This window comes from Pagrus major, chromosome 6 (assembly GCF_040436345.1).
Source record: "Pagrus major chromosome 6, Pma_NU_1.0".
In the NCBI taxonomy this organism is placed as follows: Eukaryota; Metazoa; Chordata; class Actinopteri; order Spariformes; family Sparidae; genus Pagrus; species Pagrus major.
Genome location: NC_133220.1, coordinates 25519657 through 25532895, shown reverse-complemented (window position 1 = coordinate 25532895; position 13239 = coordinate 25519657). Strand labels below are relative to the sequence as shown.

Below are 13239 nucleotides of genomic sequence, written 5' to 3'. Positions count from 1 at the left end.
ACTTCTGATTTTCCAGGAGTGTTTCACCCCTTTCATTAACGGCAGCTTCTTTGACCACGACGGCCAGCCGTACTGCGAGGCGCACTACCACGAGCGGCGTGGCTCACTGTGCTCCGGCTGCCAGAAGCCCATCACTGGCCGCTGCATCACTGCCATGGGCAAGAAGTTCCACCCGGAGCACTTTGTGTGCGCTTTCTGCCTGAAGCAGCTGAACAAAGGCACCTTCAAGGAGCAGAATGATAAGCCCTACTGCCAAGGCTGCTTCATCAAACTCTTCAGTTAGACTGTGTGTTTGAGTACAAATGTGTGTACACGCCTCTTATACATTATTTACATGTCTGAATGCACGTGTGGATGTGTGTGCCATCACATGTCTAGCATGTATGAGGCAGTGAAGTGTTTTTTTTTAAGACTGAGGGCGTTGAAGTGCTGGTGGATGACATCAGAAGGGTGAGGAATGTCTCTGACTTTTATTGGCGATGAAGGGACTTCCCTGGATATCCAACCTCTCAGTCTTGGCATTTCACACTTTTGCTACAGACCTTTTTAACAGAGCCCAAAGAGATTTTTATTTAGAGTTTTCTTCCTGTGTGCAGCAAAGAAAATAATTTCCCCTCGTGCGTGTGTACATATATAATCATGTGAGGGTCGAGTTAGGAGCCCTGATTTGTAAATGATTTTATTCCCCCATCGCAGGGCTAGACCTTGCACCTTATGGTGGTTTTATGCAGATGTGAGACGACTGCTTGATTGCATGGACCATGGAGAGTTGATTTAAGCAGTTTTAAAATATGTTGAGTGTTGAATACCCTGTGCTAGGCCAATGAGTGTAATCTATGAAAAAGATGTATTTTTCTAGCTTTTGAGGTGCCATTTAAAATAACCATTAAACACTCGAAATGTACACAGATACAGACACACACTGAACCCCTCAGTCCTCGTCTCTTCTTAAAAAAACAAAAACAGTTCAAACTCATCGCACACTCCAACCACAGATCTCTTGATGAGACCGTCTTAAGGTGCATTTTACAGGAGTCGGCAAAATATTAGCCAGACCTTATTTTTCTACTGTTGTACTATGAAAATGTTTTCTCAGTTTCAGCATACATTACATTCACATTTGTGCCCTTTTAACTTTAACAAAACATTTCCTGTAGCAACTTGGAACTCCGTTTTTACTTTCCCGCTGCAGTGTGTGTTGTGTCATTTACATTCAAATAAAGTTAAATGTTTGCCACTCATAATGAAAGTAGGTCAGTAAGAATATGTGTACTATGGTTAATTTTGAACCGAGGGTGCAATTTAAAACAAGCCAAAATAAAGTTGATCTTACTGCTGTATGTTATTATGCAGATTTAAATCAGAAGAATTTAATTTAGTATAAATAATGCTTCAGTTCTGCATTGTTTCCATGTTTCATCATTGCTTCTCTTGTGACTTTATCACTGTATTAAAATCTAACAATATGGCTGTTTCGAGATTTAATAATGTGGTTGTGCATTTGGATTAGATGCATGCTTTCTTTTATCTGGAGTTTTTCAGCACTTGCTGCCAGTCGCTGTTACAATCAGAATCTGAATTTATATACCTGTAATATGCTCGACTTCCTGACAGAACTGTGTTTTGTCGCCGTTTTGATGAAAATATATATATTTTTGAGCTGTTTGTGCTCACACTGATATGCAAAGAGCTGGCTCTATTGGCATGTAGGCTAATAACCGTAGTTTTACCCCGTACTCACACACACAACGCGTACCAGCTTGGATTCCAGTGTGTCAGACTTCCAAAGGAAACACAGTCCTGATTATTTTCATTATGAGCAATGATCATGCTATCTGAGTTGATATTAGCGCTTGGTTCACTGATAGGAGCTGTATGTCAGTGTCAGCTGGTCAGGAATCAGAATACACCATGTCAGGGCCGAGCCTTTAGCAAAATCTATGTAATGACTCCTTTCATCTTTATTTTACTTGTAGCTCTGTTTTGCCACTTTTATGAGACAATGTGTGATTTTATTTTTTTTTCTTGACATTTCTTGTCCTTCATTTTGATCACTAGGTGTGCGAGGCGTAAATAGACAGTATCCACATTAAGATTATTTTTACTATGAGATGTTTGCTCTTGTGCCAAATGTGTCAATGCAATAAGGTCTTATACACTGTGGAGTTCTCAACCTTTCCTGTGATTTGACTCTTTGTGGGCTGAACTCTGGGAGAGGCTTCATCTGCTGGGGTGCATGTTAAAAGTTTACACTGTATTAGACAAGCCGAGGAGAAGCCTTGTGCACTGAGTCATTCAGCAGACAGTATAGTGTACACTCGTAGCTGATTCAGATTCACAGGAAGTAGCAGGGGAAAATGAACAGGAGTTGTGAGTTAATTTCTCCCCATGTATATTTATCTGCTTATAGTTTTTGCTTCTGTCAAAGAATTCATGGAAAAATAAAAATCAAAGCCTCTTATTGTTAATGAGATTAAGTGAACTTTGTAAATGGAGACATTCATGTGATCTTTTACCAATTGAATTTTCTCTTGAGCCACAAGTTTTACTGGCTCTTTGTTTGGGTGGGGTGTAAGCCTGTATGGGTCCTGATTACTGACTGATTATTATAACTGCTGCAAATAAAATAAGTACTTTATTTCTGACATTGCTGTGTCCAAAAGGTGATTTTCTTCTTTTATTTTGTTTGTATAACTTTTCAGTGTTTTTGCATTAAACCAGATGTTTGGCACACAAGATTTTCATAAAATATTCAAACACACAGAGAGCAAGTCATTGGCTCGATTTTTAAAATTATTTGTAGGATTGTAGCAAACAGTTTACAAATGTTAATTTGCGTTTGAAATGAAAAGAACAGGTCACCTGAGTGTGATGCATTAAAAAAAGAAATGCTAGCCCAGCATTAGCAGGCAGCTTTACAAAAAAGGTACAAAATCTGAAACAATGTATGATGTCCTAAATGTGACCAAAAAAGGCTACAATAAAAGGTGCACTTTGTGTATATATCAAATGCTGGACATTAGATGTTTGATACAGCATTTACAGCTTTCCAACCTTTGGGGTTATGATCCCTGAAATCAAAAGAATGATTACTTGATAAAGTAATAATTACCACTTACAGTTCATTTATTTTGTGACCCCTTGTCAGGGGTTAACCCCCAGGTTGGGACCCACTTATTTATTTTAACAGTGGGATGTATGGCAAGGCACTGCTGATGCCCAAATCAGTCAAACCAAATAAACTATATAATAAATCTGTAGTTTGAGGTAAATCCACTATCCAATTATTTTGGAAATCAAAACCACATATATTAATTTGAGCTGCACAGGTTCTTCACTGATCAGGGCTGCAACTAAAGATTTTTTGAACCCAAGATATCTCCAATATTGATTAATCTGATGATTATTAACATGAACCAAGAGTCCAAAACCAGAAAACTATTCATTTACTGTCATAAATAGTAAAGAAAAGCAAAAGATCCTGAACATTTAAGAAGCTGGAACCAGCAATTGTTAAACAAATGTTGCTTGAAAATGACAACTAATCACTGCAGTTCAACTGGTTAAGTTGGCCTGCTCAAAGACAGGGATTCAATACATCCGATAAACACAAGGACAAGACAACACATCTCTCTGGCATGGAGAAGTTGCCACCTGAAGTCTGTGCTGTGTGAGAGCCTGGAGCTTTCCAGTAAGCTCAGAGACGTGCGGGCGACTGTCAAGAATCTCCAAGTATTCCAGATCCTGCAGCTGGTGCAGCTGTAAGAAATCTTCCTCTGGTACATGTTCATGGCGAATTTTGAGACTTTTGAGCTTTGGAAAAAGTTGTGGGAGCTGAGCTGTGCGAGCACCCAAATGTGAGGGCCAGAGGTCTATGTGAAGGTGCAGGAGATTTGGTACCTGCCCTACCACAGCTGCCATGTCCTCTGAGGATAATCCACCAACACACAGTGTGAGGCTGGTCACTGTGGCTGGAATGGCGGTGACATACTTCTTAAGAGGCGGGCCCTTGACGATGACCAGGGTTGACAGTTGAGGGAGGTCAGTCAGCCATGTTTCCAGGTGACACCCAGGGAATGGCCATCTTTCTGGGACGAGATGTGAGTGGCTGTAGAAAACAGCAAGACGCTTCAGGCGAGGCATCAGCCTCATTGCATCTTCTGGGAATAAATGATCCATGCAGTTAATAAGCTCCAAACTGGACAAGGGTGGGGCACCAGCTTGTAAGGGTCCTGGGTTGGGTCTGGGAAAACTGAAGAGGCCGCTCAGTATGGACAATGAGAGATGCTTCAGCTTAGGCAGGCAGGTAAGTATGGAGTGAATCATCGAAATGGTTTCTCCAATGATTCCCACATGGTGACAGACCAGAGATGTAAGATTTGTGAACTGGGAGACAGCAGAAATGAAGCTACCCATTGATGTGGTGGGGAATGTAACATCACACATGCTGAGGTGGGTGAGCTGCTGGGGGTGGCACACTGTGGAGTCATCCAGCAGAAGAAGAGAGGAACTGCTTCTAATAGCCAGACGCTTCAACTGAGGAAAGTCCTTCAAGCAGTCGAGGCTCACTTGGGAGCTCTGGTCTATCACCACAGTGGTGAGGGCAGGCAGGGACAGGGCGAGCTGTTTCCAGTTTTTAGCTTTGTTGCTCTTCATCACCACACTGGTGACTTTCCTGCGGCGAAGGGTGGACCAGAACTTACTGTTGTAAGAGCGATATCGAAAATCCAGAACTACTGACCAGTCTTTCCAGAGAGAGCCGTGGTCGACAAGTTTTTTGAAATACTTGCATGATGCCCGGACGCTGGACTTGTCTGCCGCTGACAGATACCCAAAAACGTGGTTCCACACTTCGGACGGAAGCAGCAGAGCCGGCTGTGCCATGACTTACTCTGCTATCGAGAGTGTTAGCTAATTTGCTAACACTTCCATTAATTGTGCGAATTGTAGTTACAATTGAGCCTGTTCGACAAACACAACATCTGTCTCCACATCAAGTTTGTCACTTGACGTTGACACCGGATTTACTTGTAAAGCGTTAGCTTTGGCGATATTCTTCTTATTGGTGGTTGTATGGCAACAGAGGTGATGGGCACAGCAACCATCCAATAGTTGTATAGCTGACGCCCACTGCTCCATCGTGATTGGTCACTCATATGACATATATTCTACTCGCGGCCATTCTCCTTCCTCTTTCTTTCACGCGACCCTCTTGTGCTAGGTAAGGATATTCCCTCGCTATTTTAAGAAAACGAAAAGCCTACTATGTAGCAAAATTAGACGAAATTATATATTTGTATTAATGATGTAACCGTCTACAGCATTTAAAGATGTGTTTTGTGTCTTGTAAAAGTGCGGTGTCGTGACTTACGCTAGTGCGGCCTGTTAAAATATTGCTAGCTTGCTATTAGCCGGCTAACGTTAGCTGTTGAGCGCATGTCTGGCTGCGCCATGATTTTAGTTTTGATGTTTTATAAAATCAAATTCAATAATGTTTTCCTTTTTCGTTTGTAGGTACAACCTTGTCTTTAAATCAGCTGTTTAAGCGATCCTTGGAAGCACTGCAAAGATGCCCAGGGAAGACAGGGCCACGTGGAAGTCCAATTATTTTATGAAAATCATCGTAAGTAGGACTTGACTTACGTAAGTTTATATTTACAAATATCCAACATTCTACTGTATATTTAAGTCTCTTAAAATCGATTTATTTCTACTGACATACATTACTGTATTTTTTAGCAACTTCTGGATGACTATCCAAAATGCTTCATTGTGGGTGCAGACAATGTGGGCTCCAAGCAGATGCAGACCATCCGTCTGTCTCTGCGAGACAAGGCTGTGGTGCTCATGGGGAAAAACACCATGATGCGCAAAGCCATCCGTGGCCACCTGGAGAACAACCCAGCCCTGGAGAAGTGAGTTTAGTTTTCTCTACTTGTGCTACCTTGAGCCATCAGTTTGGGAAGTGCAGGATAAGTTACAATGCAGCTTGTTTGGTGCTGCTTTGTCGTTCCCCCTGCAAAAAATGACCTGTTTCCTCGCTATACCTGTCATGTCATCATCCTTTGACTGCCAGGCACGTAAGGTTTCAGACACTTCCAAACTTTGAGCAAGTCTACAGTTTAACAAAGAAACGCATATCTAACAGCCAATCTGTGATTTTACAGGCTCCTGCCCCACATTAAAGGAAATGTGGGCTTTGTCTTCACCAAGGAGGATCTGGCTGAGATCAGGGATCTGCTGCTGGCAAACAAGGTGAGAATCCTGACAAACCTGACTATAGGAGTGCAAATGCCTAGCACAGATGCAACTAGTTGGTGTGGGTCATTTAGGTGTGTATCTGATCAACTCATCGCTGTCAATGATAAAACAAAGTTAAAATATGGTTCCCAATTTATTAGGTATGTGTAGTCTGGTTGATACAGAAATTTATTTTGGCTCTTGCTGAATACAATATTTTGGCACATTTCTGGTAACCCATTTAATAGTGCCACACTACATCCTGACTGTATATGCCATGCTGGGTATAAAATATTGCAAGTCTGACTACATTAGTTTTGACTAACACTACCTATAAACCCACATCGATTGTACGACTCGGTCAACGTGCAGGATAAGTTACAATGCAGCTTGTGCAGTACTGCTTTGTCGTTCCCCCTGCAAACAATAACCTGTTTCCTCGCTATACCTGTCATGTCACCATCTTTTGACTGCCAGGCACGTAAGGTTTCAGACACTGAATTACAAATTTAGTTGAGTCTTAGGCACCCACGTCAAGACCTGACCTGTTTAAAAACTTGATTCTAGTGAAGTATGGTACTAAATTGATGGCTCTCTATACCCCAGGTACCTGCAGCTGCCCGTGCCGGAGCCATCGCCCCTTGTGATGTGACTGTGCCTGCCCAGAACACTGGTCTGGGTCCTGAGAAGACCTCTTTCTTCCAGGCTCTGGGTATCACCACCAAGATCTCTAGGGGAACCATTGAAATCTTGGTGAGTTTGACAACTATACTGTGGTAACTGGATTTTCACTGTTGGAGTGACTTGTCATTAAATAAAAGCTAGTATCCCAGACTGTTGCAGTGAAACGCATGTCAAAATGAATATTGTATGTGAAGATCACTAAGTAATGAGCATTTCTCTCCCCAGAGTGATGTCAGTCTGATCAGAACCAGTGACAAGGTTGGTGCCAGCGAGGCCACGCTCCTCAACATGCTGAACATCTCACCCTTCTCCTACGGACTCAACATCCAGCAGGTGTATGATAATGGCAGCGTTTACAGTCCTGAGGTGCTCGACATCACAGAGGCTTCTCTGCATACCAGATTCCTGGAGGTGAGATGCTGTGCATGTATAGAGAAAGCCCTTAATAGTAAACTAAATTCACATGGTTTACTTTGTATTGTGTTGCTGCAAATTGCTCATGACATTAAACTTTTTTTTTTTTTTTTTTTTTTCCCCCAGGGTGTGAGGAACATCGCTAGCGTGTGTCTGGAGATTGGTTACCCCACTTTGGCCTCTGTGCCCCACTCTGTCATCAATGGCTACAAGAGAGTCCTGGCTGTCGCTGTAGAGACAGACTACTCCTTCCCCCTGGCAGACAAGGTATGGACATCAGACTTATCCCACTGGTTAACCTGTGGCCCTAAACAAAGGGCAATGGCTTTAGTCAGTTGGACACCTGGTCTCAGATGGCCCTTCAGTATCTACTAGATGTACTAGAATGCTTTAATAAGCCTTGACTCAGAGATTGTCTTGTGACAAAACAACTTGTAAATGAAAATGTCATACCCTTTTGTCCCCACAGGTCAAGGCCTTCCTGGCTGACCCATCTGCTTTTGCTGTCGCAGCACCTGCAGCAGCTGCAGAGACTGCTGCAGCCCCAGCTGCTGCTAAGGAGGAGGCTAAGGAAGAGTCTGAGGAATCAGATGACGACATGGGCTTCGGTCTGTTCGACTAATCCAAATACAGCGAACAGAACCATGAATCAAATACGACCATGATTCAATAAAAAACCTTAAACTCGATGTGCTCTGAAGATCTTTTTGTTGTTGTTGAAATAATAACTGACATTTGTTTGCAGAGGATATTGGAAGAATCTAGTGCTTGTAAATGTGAGTTACTTGGGTGCACGGATTCCCAAGCCTTTCTGAATCAAATGACTGCTGAAGCCTGGAGTATTCCTTGCACAGGATGTGACGTCTCGTCTTACGTCAAACGTGTTTGGGACCCGACTTCCTATTTGGGTGTGTCTGCCTTCAAAATAAAATGCCACAATTAATGGGTATCTTGCTCATTACACTTACTGGGAATTAATGATGCTGATAAAATTATCAATTGCTATAAATTTAGTCTAACAAATTGCGTGAACTTTTTTTATATAAAGTTTGTGTGGGGGGTTGGACTTTACTATAGTTGTCAAAAGCTCTCCCTTAAACTTCAATATTCAAAGCAAAATGTGTCAGAGGGCTGATACAGTGAGTGGTCATGATTACAATACCTTAAACTTAGATTTTTGTATTTTTTAATATTGTATTAATTTACTGTGCCCCATCACTAAAACTAACTTGATATTCAATGTGTTGCCAACTTTCACTCATTCATGGGTCCAAATATGGTGTGTGTGTACACACACACACACTCACTCACTCACTCACTCACTCTCACACACACTCACACTTTATTCCTCGGTTCATAAGACACTTATTCTGAAAACAATGAGCCGGAAGTCGCACAGGGCTAACAGCAGGATAGATGCGCAGCAGCTTCGGGGGAATCGTCCACTATGGCTGAGGTAAGGTTTTTTGGGTCTTTTTTTTCCGTTTTAAAAGACTGACATGTAATTGGATGCCTGTATATTTAACATGTTTGTGGTTATTTATTGATTTGGGTGATGATAAAGGCTAACATAGACGTACTTTCCAGCGGCGTTGATGGGTCAGCAAACGTAAGCTAACGTGTTATCATCTAGCTTGTTAGCTAACGTTACCTCATATCATAAGCAGATCGTAGAACAATGTTATATAATTTGTTACAATAACCATCAGCGACATGGTTTACATAACAAAGGTTGTAGTTGTCATCTGATCAGAAGAATATATGACCTTAGATGTGGTTAAGTTAGGTACTAGCCAATAACATTAACTTGGCTAACAGCTACATATTAATAGTAAGAGCGATTTACCTCTCCCTAGTTCAAGTGTAGGTAGCTTTACAGTAGGTGGTACTGTTACAACCCTACAAACAGATAATCTTCATGAAGGACAGTCACCTAAATTCAGATTCTGTGTCCAGACCCACAGCTTACAGGACCTCCAGCAGCCAGCTGTCTCCTCCAAAGTGTTCATCCAGAGAGACTACAGCTCAGGAACCATCTGCAAGTTCCAGACCAAGTTCCCCTCTGAACTTGAGTCAAGGGTATGTACAGTGTTTGCATGGATGTTATGATTGTTGACTTAACATTAAAAAAAAAAGTGTCTAATGTCTAAATCTTTGTGTGGTTACAGCTCGATAAACAGCAGTTTGAGGAGACCATTCAGGCTCTAAACAACCTGTATGCAGAAGCAGAGAAACTAGGGGGAAAGTCTTATTTGGAGGGCTGCCTGGCTTGTCTAACCGCCTATACAATCTTTCTCTGTATGGAGACACACTATGAAAAGGTAAAGCAAGCTCAAATACCTCTTATGATGTCATGGTAAAAAGAAAATAAAGTCCTAGCCACGCAAAATAGGATGAATCTTTACTTGTGTTTTAAAACAACGATTGCACACGGTGCTTTACCAGAGAAGCCGCTGAACACATACCATCACAATATTAATAATGTAATATAACAAATAATTACTTCCGATATTATCAAGTGCAGATATTGTATCGGTTTAAACATGTTATCGAAAAAGTATTGAAGTATTGATAGTTTTGCCGCCTTCTGGTGGGTTGGACAGATCCACATATCGCTGTATATCTTAAAATGTGTGTGTTTCTGTCGGTCTGTCTGTTTGTGTTCAGGTGTTAAAGAAGATTGCCAGGTACATCAAGGACCAGAATGAGAAGGTATACGCTCCCAGGGGCTTGCTGTTGACTGACCCCATAGAAAGAGGCCTGAGAGTTGTATCCTTCACCTGGATAATAATTCATGAATCGAATTATCAGCAGGGCTAGAGTCAGGACAATATGCAACCCATGTTGTCTAAAGAGTATGTCTGTTTTTTTCTACATGATGGCTCATAATCATGTTTTTCCTGTGGGATTTTGAATGTTCTATCTCCAGATAAGCCAGAATTGCTCAGGATCAAGTCTGTAGCTCGCACTGTGTGTACACAGTGTGTTGACATAAGGCAGTAAACAGCGGGGTAGAAAAGTATACACTGATGTAATATTAGGCTGGTAGGTTTGGGTAATGCCTCCTCCGATTATAGATATTTCCACCTACATGCTTGGCAAACTTACTCTTTTATGTATCTCTGAACTTGGTACTCTCTTCTCAACCTTAATATGTATTATTATCATATAATTTTGGTAGTACATTTTAACATAGTTAAGTAAATTCTTGTTAATTATTATAATTAGAAAATGTTCATGTTAGGGATGGGCATTTCAAGCAGAACTACTATTCAATAATCACAGGGAACTAATCGATTATTTTTCGACTAATCCCCCCACAAGAGACCCACGTTTTTCATAACTGTCTGGCCATTGACTGTTGCTTTGACGACGGGCCTCCACTTTCTATTGGGTGCTTCGCTCTCATACGACTGTGCATGGCTGTCGTAGACTTGTGATATGCAAGCTTTGCCTCGCAGAGATTACACCGCACCTCTGTTTCATTTGTTTTTTTGAAATACCGGTAGTTCCACACGGAACTTTTTGACAGCTGCAGCGCTCTCTCCATGGCTCCTGCTAGTTTCTAACGTCAGCCCATCACACAGCGTATCAAATGCTATACTGCCCCCGTGCGGAAGGCGCCAGTAAAACAAAGGAATATTTTTTTCAGACATGATTTACTAATCGATTATTTATGATTTAACGACTATTCGAATAATCGAAAATCATTGCCCATCCCTAGTTCATGTAGCATTGTGTATTTCCCTTAACTTGCTCTCTTTTAGGTTGAAATAACCATTTTTGAAGACAGAAGTATTGGCTCTGGAAGATAAAGAAACTTGGGGGTATGGAGTTCTTCTGATGTATTTTGTCCTACACACTGGACCTTTACTCGAGAAATCAGAATTTTATTCAGGGGTTTTCCCAAAATGTCAGACATGAAGCCCATCTTTAGCTACAGTAAAACTGATCTCTGACCTTTTTGATTGCATCATTTACTACCATCTAGTCAAAACATAAAAAAGGCTGTAAAACAGAGATATCTATTGTTTGTACCCAATGCTTTTTCTAAATGCTAAAATAATTTTCTTCTGTCTTTCTACCTCTCTGAATAGGCTGATGACTGACCAGATACTCTTCATCTGTCTGGTGGCACGTATTCAAATGTCCTGCTTCACCTGAATGGATGTATATACTTTTGATCTGATCCTTTTCTCTGTTATTTATAAGTACTCTACTGTCTGCCTATCCTTATATGTTTGTAAATGTGTTTTCATGTCTTTTTATACATGCAGAATTGTTTAAATCAGGCCCTAGTTGATCAAGACCAGTGTTTATGAATAGTGCCATTGTGTTAATTCCAACTCTCTGACCATGGTAAATATAAGTGATTTGACTTGCGTATTGTTTTGCCAATAATATAGAGTCAAATAATGTGTAGTTGTCAAGAACTGTTAAAGAAATAGGTCGGGATGGAGCTGGTTGTTGTCTTTGTTGGGGCAAATGTTTTCTTATCTGTGCATGAATGTGACTTTTGGAGGGGAAATCATGTCGTGTGAAACACATAGAAAGTTCTGAAATTTAGTTTTTTGTGACCTCAAAGATGGAGCATGTTTACTGTTATCACAAAATAATGACATGATCTAGTACATTATGAGAAATATCCATCTCTGCCGTGTCATCGTACAACTGCACCAAATCTTCCGCATCATATTCAACAGTCCTGTTAACCTGTTTCTCAAAAGATTTACTATCTATATTGCGAATGTCATCCTCCTTTTCATTGTCATCAAACACCACAGAAACCTTAAACACTCTGAACTCCACAGATGATTGATATAGTTGGTGTTTGATACAACTGTTGTACTTTTCTTACAAATATTGTTCTGTTTTATCTAAATAAATATCCTTTTCCTGAAATCTGCAGAGCTCCTTGTGTTTGACCTTATTCCAATATCTATCTCATGCAGACGACTTTAAAGAGAGAAAGTGTGAGAAATGGATTCCAAAAGCGCCATTTGGTTTTTCAATAATAATTACAATTTAACGTACAAACTACATTTGTATGTTATGCAGTTTGGTTTGGCTAGTATGGAAGCCCTAAAGGGCCATGCATTCATACATTTTATTTCCTCCGTTTTCCCGTGATAACGAGTTAATTTCATTTGTTTTCTCGAGATCTCGAGTTATTATCTCGAGATAACGAAACTTTGTTTTCCCGAGATAATGATATAATTAATTCGAGATCTTGAGAAAACAAAACGATAGTGTAGTATATTAAATCATTGCAGGAAACATCATTCAGTGTAGCAATATCAGAGGAGCAGGAGCATATTGATCACCACGTAACATATCTTTTCAATCAAGGCCTGACAGGCTGAAATAGCATTACGCCTTGCTATTACAGATAATTACGGAAGCCCTAAAGGGCCACGCATTCATACATTTTATTTCCAAGTTAATTTCATTTGTTTTCTTGAGATCTCGAGTTATTATCTCGAAATAACAACTGCCGGTTTCCCGAGATAATGGGATAATTTTCTCGAGATCTCGAGATAACGAAACTTTGTTTTCCCGAGATAATGATATAATTAATTTGAGATCTTGAGAAAACAAAACGATAGTGTAGTATATTAAATCTATGGAAGCCCTAAAGGGCCATGCATTCATACATTTTATTTAATCTGTTTTCCCGTGATAACGAGTTAATTTCATTTGTTTTCTCGAGATCTCGAGTTATTATCTTGAAATAACAACTGCCATTTTCCCGAGATAACGGGATCATTTTCTCGAGATCTCGAGATAACGAAACTTTGTTTCTAAGTGAGCCTGATGTTGTCATTAACTACACAGCTGACCAGCTACGAGGTCCCGGGCGTTTCCATAATCTCAGGCCTATCATATCACAGTCATTATCTT

At 40.7% G+C, this 13239-nt stretch overlaps 3 protein-coding genes across 4 annotated transcripts in view; all 3 read left to right on the top strand.

Annotated features, from left to right (window-relative positions):
• LOC140998169 (paxillin-like) overlaps window positions 1–2647 on the top strand; it is a 30568-nt gene extending 27921 nt beyond the window's left edge. The window contains exon 11 of the mRNA XM_073468348.1: window positions 17–2647. Coding sequence (XP_073324449.1) covers window positions 17–283 — 267 coding nt within the window. The 3' untranslated portion in view covers window positions 284–2647. The remainder of the gene's footprint in view (window positions 1–16) is intronic.
• A 2533-nt stretch (window positions 2648–5180) lies between these two features.
• rplp0 (ribosomal protein, large, P0) lies at window positions 5181–8027 on the top strand. Of its 2 annotated transcripts, none has more exons than XM_073467841.1 (8): window positions 5181–5221; window positions 5515–5623; window positions 5740–5915; window positions 6168–6255; window positions 6847–6993; window positions 7150–7335; window positions 7465–7605; window positions 7808–8027. In XM_073467841.1, exons 2-8 carry the CDS (start codon window positions 5570–5572, stop codon window positions 7958–7960), a joined length of 945 nt encoding a protein of 314 aa, XP_073323942.1. In that variant the 5' UTR covers window positions 5181–5221; window positions 5515–5569; the 3' UTR covers window positions 7961–8027. The 2 variants fall into 2 exon arrangements, with proteins under 2 accessions (XP_073323942.1, XP_073323943.1); XM_073467842.1 differs by having other exon boundaries at window positions 5191–5221; window positions 5515–5643.
• Window positions 8028–8728: 701 nt separating this feature from the next.
• On the top strand, window positions 8729–12240 carry golga7 (golgin A7). The gene is made up of 6 exons (XM_073469230.1): window positions 8729–8794; window positions 9295–9417; window positions 9507–9659; window positions 10006–10107; window positions 11106–11165; window positions 11436–12240. The coding sequence occupies exons 1-5, from the start codon at window positions 8786–8788 to the stop codon at window positions 11151–11153; spliced, it is 435 nt and encodes a 144-aa protein (XP_073325331.1). The 5' UTR covers window positions 8729–8785; the 3' UTR covers window positions 11154–11165; window positions 11436–12240.
• Window positions 12241–13239: the final 999 nt, after the last annotated feature.

Excerpts from the sequence above, each read along its gene's own strand:
- rplp0 (XM_073467841.1), top strand. The coding sequence starts at position 5,570 with ATGCCCAGGGAAGACAGGGCCACGTGGAAGTCCAATTATTTTATGAAA. Across the intron at positions 5,916-6,167 it reads AACAACCCAGCCCTGGAGAA|GCTCCTGCCCCACATTAAAG; the intron begins GTGAGTTTAGTT and ends GTGATTTTACAG. Across the intron at positions 6,256-6,846 it reads ATCTGCTGCTGGCAAACAAG|GTACCTGCAGCTGCCCGTGC; the intron begins GTGAGAATCCTG and ends TCTATACCCCAG.
- golga7 (XM_073469230.1), top strand. Across the intron at positions 9,418-9,506 it reads CCTCTGAACTTGAGTCAAGG|CTCGATAAACAGCAGTTTGA; the intron begins GTATGTACAGTG and ends GTGTGGTTACAG. Across the intron at positions 10,108-11,105 it reads TAGAAAGAGGCCTGAGAGTT|GTTGAAATAACCATTTTTGA; the intron begins GTATCCTTCACC and ends GCTCTCTTTTAG.